General features: G+C 42.8%; 1 protein-coding gene across 1 annotated transcript; it reads left to right on the forward strand.

Annotated features, from left to right (window-relative positions):
• Nucleotides 1-866: 866 nt before the first annotated feature.
• LOC145674011 (uncharacterized) lies at nt 867-2,354 on the forward strand. The gene has a single exon (XM_081743837.1). It carries the CDS (start codon nt 867-869, stop codon nt 2,352-2,354), a length of 1,488 nt encoding a protein of 495 aa, XP_081599963.1.
• Nucleotides 2,355-6,952: the final 4,598 nt, after the last annotated feature.

The raw sequence follows: 6,952 nt of genomic DNA on the forward strand, positions 1-6,952 counted from the left end.
CCCCAATGTCAAAATACAACTTCTGTCGTCCACAATTCCAAAGACACCACCACAACCTCGTCGTACCGCTCTTCTCTCCGCGGTGATCCGCGGAGTTGAGCCCACCTTGACGGAGCAAGGCATTTTGGACGAACTCAAAGAGGAAGGCCTTCATCCTAAACGTGCCATTCGCATCAAAAATGCTAACGGGCCCACGTATATGGTGCGCATCCTCACGGATGATCAAAATCTCATCGACAATATCCTCCGCAATGGAGTTTATATCTATCACTGCCACCACCGAGTGGAGCCTTCCCGTACTCCTCCACCGGTCCCGTTGTGGTGTGAAAATTGTCTTTCATACAATACACACCCTACCAACAAATGCATGTTACCTACGATCTGCCCACACTGAAAGGGGTCCCACAAGGTCAAAAGCTGTCCCAATCTCCAACAGCGGCCACATGCAATACCTGCGATGGTCCCCATCCTACCTACTCGTATCGTTGTCCGAAGAAGCCACAGCCATTACCTGATAAACCGGAAACAGTTGTACCTCTCAGACTCCATCCGGCCGCTCAAATATCCACAGGCACTCAAACATCTCTCCTTCCGCCACCAACAGTGGAGAATGTGCTTCAATTCGTCACACTTGTCTTACAAAATATATTTCCTTACCGGCGTGAAGCCATTCTCACACACGCTACCGAAGCGGCCATGGATGTCTTCCACCTCCTTATGGCTGCCATCTATTCCGGTTTATCAAATTATTTCCAATTTCATTCTGACCCACCATCATGAATCTACGATCGGCAGGCAGGCGTCGGCTACATTTCCTCTTTTCCAACGTCCGCTCGCTGCCAACCAATCGTGTTCTTCTTGAAACGATGGCAACAGCTTATCAAGCGGACTGCATTCTTCTGAACGAAACCTTCCTCAAACGCAATGAACCATATTATTTTCCACATTATCACCTGCTTCGTTCAGATCTGTCGCCAACTGTTGCTCGAGGTGGTGCTGCTCTGGCTGTCCGATATTCCTTACCTTACCGCCCTATCACACCTATTAATGCTGGTCTATACCCCGAGAGCGTCATTACTACAGTTTACTCTGCAAATCGAATCATTACCGTTGCCACCCTTTACGTACGTTCCACACAACCACTCCCTTACCGTTTTCTGAATTATCTAGATACCCATTTCACCACCTACATACTTATGGCTGATCTTAATTACTCATCTCGTACCGCCGACCAACGATACAGATTTGAAGATTTCCTACTTACGACTAAAGCATCCTTCATGCCAATTCCACAAGCAACTCATCCTGTCAGTGGCACTACACCTGCTGTTATACTTGTCACCCACAACCTGCTACCATCTGCAAAGGTTGACGTCTTGGGGACCATCGGCAGCGACCATCTTCCTGTATTACTTACCATCACTCAACCTGGCCGTGATGCTGTTCCCACCACCTCGTCTGCAACCTATAATTTTAATCGGGCAGACTGGACGAAATATCAATTATCTATCACAGTGACGCTTGCTGGTGCCTGCACCGATCTCTATACACCAGATTCCATTCTTCAACTCACGAACACGCTCACTGATGCTATCATTCATGGCACAGCACTGGCTGTCCCTACACACATGCCGAATCCTTCCAGGCCCCCTCTGCCTCCATATGCCCGTACGCTTCTAGCTCGGTCTCATGCCTATCTTACAGAATATAAACGCACCAGAGATCCGCTATTTTTTCACTTGCACAAGCAATTCCAACGTATGGTCAAGTCATTCATAATAGCCAGGAAACGCCTCTCGTGGCGCGCCTGCTGCAATCAACTCCGCACCGAGCAAAATCCTACTAAATTCTGGGCCCTATTTAAACGACTCACTTCCCAATCCACTCGGCCGCAATATCCACTTATCATTAATAATACCGCTCCAGCGACAGACGCAGCCACAGCACAAGCTTTCGCCGACCATTTTCAAACAGTTTTCACACCGCACATGGATCCAGTCTTCACTCATCCGACTCACCAACATATCATTGCAGCAGGCGCCCCACGTCAGCCTCTCTTTGAACCGCTTTTCGCCCATCAGCCTACAGACAACAGAGCTCAACTTGCACCAATCACCGCTGCAGATATCACCTCTGTTCTGTCCAATCGACGTAACACGTCTCCGGTAGTGGACTCTATAAGCTACCGCCAACTGTCCAAAACACCGCCTCTCTTTCATCGACTACTCGCACTCCTATACACCGCCATCCTCACCACGGGCTTTTTTTCCACCTGCCTGGAAACTAGCAAAAATCGTTGTATTTCTCAAACCTGGGAAAGATCCCAGCCAGGTCACCTCCTACAGGCCCCTTAGCCTCACCACAGCTTTCAGTAAGACCTTTCAACGCATTATAGTGAAACGGCTCCATGCTTATATTCAACGCCATAGCATCCTTCCACTCTCACAAGCTGGCTTTCGACCCTTTTTTGCTACATCAGATCAGTTGCTCAAACTTTCTTCACTGCTCATTAACCATACAACAAGCATCTTCCGGCGGTCCTGATTTCATTTGATATTGAACGGGCTTTCGATACAGTGTGGCATGAAGGACTGCTTTACAAACTTCAACGGTTCTTACCTCTCCCATATGTCCGTCTCATTGCAATTTTTTTTTAACTGACAGGCAGGCCTTTATCAATATCAACGGTACACAGTCCACTAAATTCCCACTACGTGCCGGGGTACCCCAGGGGTCAGTTCTCTCCCCTCTATTATATATATTATATGTCTCGGATATGCCTATCCCACCACCGCCGGTCCATGCGCTCCAATACGCAGACAACACCGCATATCTTGCCCTGGGATCATCTGTGGACCGCATCTCCAACCATTTACAAACCGCCATAGATACTCTATTAGCCTGGTGCCTAAAGTGGAAACTAAAGATCAACCCAACTAAAACCCAGATGATGCTCTTCGGGCCTAATAAAAACAAGTATTGTCCTACAAGAAATCCGGACCGTCTACACATCACGGTCTTGGGCTCCACCATACCACTCAGTAATAGTCTTAAATACCTGGGTGTACATTTCGACAGCCATCTGACCTGGCGATTCCACCTCAAGACCTTGGAGCAAAACGTCCGCAAGCGCTTATATCTGCTGAGTCGGTTAAAGGGCACTACCTGGGGCTTATATTCCGCCCTCTTACTTTATACCTATAAGGTGTTTGTTCGTCCCGTACTTACCTACGGCCATCTCCCCTGGCTATCAGCGCATAAATTCTATTATGATCGCCTCCAAGTCATGGAACGCCGCGCCATACGCATCGCCTTTTCACTGCCAGCTCGTACACCCACCGCACTTGTTTATCAGCAAACATCCATGCCGTTTTTTCTACACTACCTCTATCGCCTCCGGACCCGCTATATCATACAGCATATCACTAACAAGCATCCAATTCTTGCCGAACTTCTGGACCACACACCTGCACTTCCTCGCCGTGCATATCCACCTTTAGATCATCTCCTGGCTATCTATGAGAGAGAGGCGCGCACGGCTGATTATAACCCGGACCGCCGAATCTATCACAGCCATCCATCCATCTATCCCACATAATTTACCCTTACTCAAATGCTTACTTGTCTACCGTAGCAGGCCATAAAGGCTAAATAACGTCCTTCCCCAGCTTTAATCATATCCTATTAACCATCAATATTTTCTCGCTTCATTAGTTTTGTAATTACTCTGGCCACAGAGACGGCGTAACCGTCTACGGCCCGCCCGTCGCATATGGGAATGAAATGTTTTTATGTTATGTTATGTTTGGTGTTATATATGATGTTACTGTGTAAGGCGTCAAATATATAAACTCTTTTCTTCGTTGCATCTCGAATATATTTTTGTATCACCTCTGCACTACGAGGAAATCACCTGGGTACTGCGTGTAAATCACCTCTGTTCTACATGTAAATCATCTGGGTACTGCGTGTAAATAACCTATGTGCTACGTGTAAAATACCTCTGTCCTACATGTAAATCATCTGAGTACTGCAGGTAAATCACCTGTGTGTTATGTGTAAATCATTTCTGTCCTACATGTAAATCACCTGCGTGCTACGTGTAAATCACCTCTGTCCTACATGCAAATCACCTGTGTTACGTGTAAATCACCGTTGTCCTACATGCAAATCACTTGTGCACTACATGTAAATCGAATATGTGCTACTTGTAAATCACCTGTGCACTACATGTAAATCGCATATGTGCTACTTGTAAATCACCTGCACGGTAGGTGTAAATCACTTGTGCAGGATGTGTACGTGTGCATTGCACATGTCCTGTGCACGTGAAGATGTTGAATAGGACTTGTGATGTATATGTGCATCACAGGTACAGGCGTGCATTTATACAGATGATGCACATGTTGCATCCGTGCAATTGTACATATCCTATACGGGTACTGTACGTGCATTGTGCTGTCTGGGATTATTCACCTCAGCGACCCCGAAAACTATTGAACAGACACTCATATCTTTCAACTAGGAATTTTTAATTTTCACTCCTCCCATTAAATCTCCATGTCCACAATGCTAAACTTTGATGTGAACGATATCGAGAATATCATAATTCATGTCACTGACCTATAAATCTGTGGATGTGACATTAATGTCGTTCTTCTTCGATTATTTTTACATGTCCTTGGGTTCCCCATGACAGCCGGGGTTCGATTTCCGGCGGGAGTCGTGTAGTTCGGGTTCCACGTTAAGTTGTAGAACTATTTCTTATATAGAATCGCAGCTAAAAGGGAACCTAAACTCTATATAACCTCACCTCGTGGGGTATTCTAATTTTCTATAATTTCTAAACCACTTTTCTCTCTTTGAATCCCCTCCTCCCCCTTGGGACACACATAGGTTCAAACCGAAACTTTCTACATGGTTGGAGGATGCAAGGCTACTGTACCATACGTGTACAACCTGTATGGGACTATGGTAATGAGTTGCGGAGTTTGAGCAGCACGCACGGATAAACCAGGCTTACATTTATATTTATGAAACTCTCATATTAGGACTTACTCCGCAAAATAAACTTTTAACAAATGCGACTTTTAAAATTTTGTTCTAATTATCACTATTATTATTATTATTATTATTATTATTATTATTATTATTATTATTATTATTATTATTATTATTATTATAGCAATAGTTATATGAAGCAATTATATCGGCCATTATTTCGTTAATACACAGCATTCACAACCAGTAGTCGTGGAAATGTATCTTTTGCAAGAACAGTTTTTAGCTCAACCGGTAGAGCGCTGATTCAAAACTTCTGAGTTCGAAACTAGTCCGAGTGAAAATATTTCTTTTATTTAATTCTTCAGATGAAAATGTTTCTCTATTCACTTTTATCTCGTAATTCTGGATAGAGATGTTAGGATGTAAACAAAAAAAGTATACTAGAACATAAGAAAAGAAAGATAAATTACGCGATATCTTTTGTAATTTTTAACTTTATTTTCACCTTTCTAGGAAGTTCAGATTTCTATATAGTTTTTCGCTCTCTTACGTGTCCTTTAACTGCGTAATTCCTACGCTTACTTCATAAATCACATATATATATATGACAGGCATATATCTTTGTCTTCTCTTTACATCATGTCTGGAGATAAATGTTTTGAAAACACGTTACAGACACGATTTTTTTTTTAAAAAATAATACGATCTACGATATTAGTGATACGTGTTGTGGTGTTTAACTTAACATATAAAACAATAAATGGAAAAGCTGAGAATACGAATCTTATCAGAGAAGACAGTGCAGTGATGCTTCAAATCTGTGCTTTACTCCCTATGACTATGTTAAATCCCTAGTCAAAATAAACATTCTTCAAAATTAATCACAATTTCTTATATAACCATCACTTGCTTGGAGTACTGCGCTGTCACATACACGTTCTGGCGAGATAAAGCATATTTGCCGACGAGGATACCGGTACTTTTGATATTTCGTAATCAACGATTTAGACGGTCCGTGCCTCACTCAACCGTTTATTTTTCAGAAGAATACGAAATCCAATGACCTCATATTACGTTTGCAATATCTGTAGACAATGTAATTCAATTAGGTGCACTTTCTCTTGCCTTTCGGGCGTCAACTTTCAAAATTTTGGGTCTGGACTTTTGCCTAAAGAAAAGTTTATCCGCAGTATTCTTTCATTTCTTGCATATTGTCCCTACGCATTGTGTGGTTTCCATTCTTCATGTTCTTCAAGCACTTCTGACACTGTTATTAGCACTTTTGATATTTCGTAATCAAATGTTTGGAGGGGGCCATGCCACACCAAACTGCTTTCTCCAGGAAAATATTTCATTATTCCATTATTTTACGTCTATAATAACTATGCACAATTTCATACACCTCGGTTCACATCTTCCAGCCTTTTGGGTTGGGGGCTTTTGAAAATTAAAACCGTTTTCGCAGAACATAAAAAACCCGTATTCGTTTGTTTTTAGAGTATTGTCCATACACAAAGTTTCGTTGCAATTCTTCGTGTCCTTTACACATCTGACATAGTGTTACTAGCACTTTCGATATCTCGTGATCAAAGGTTTGCAGGGGATCGGTGCCCCACCCAACCCTTTTTTTCCAGGAAAATACGAAACCCTTATAAGCATAACACGTCTCCAATATCTATGCACAAATTTATTCACTTCGGTTCAATTCTTCTTGCCTTTCGCGTGTCAACTTTCAAAATTTTTGTGGCTGATTTTGCCCTTTAAAACCGTTTTTCCAAAGAAGAAAATAAAAAACAATATTCGTTTATTTTTGCGTATTGTCAATACACAAAGTTATGTTGCAATTCTTCATGCCCTTTACACATATCTCATATACTGTTACTAGCAATTTTGATTATTCGTGATGAAAGGTTTGGGGATCCGTGCCCACCCAACCGTTTCCTCCAGG

The sequence above is a fragment of the Thermobia domestica genome, chromosome 17 (genome assembly GCF_964235325.1).
Source record: "Thermobia domestica chromosome 17, izTheDome1.hap1.1, whole genome shotgun sequence".
NCBI lineage: Eukaryota > Metazoa > Arthropoda > Insecta > Zygentoma > Lepismatidae > Thermobia > Thermobia domestica.

What these genes read in the sequence shown, in the direction of transcription:
- LOC145674011 (XM_081743837.1), top strand. Translation starts at nt 867, where the DNA reads ATGGCAACAGCTTATCAAGCGGACTGCATTCTTCTGAACGAAACCTTC.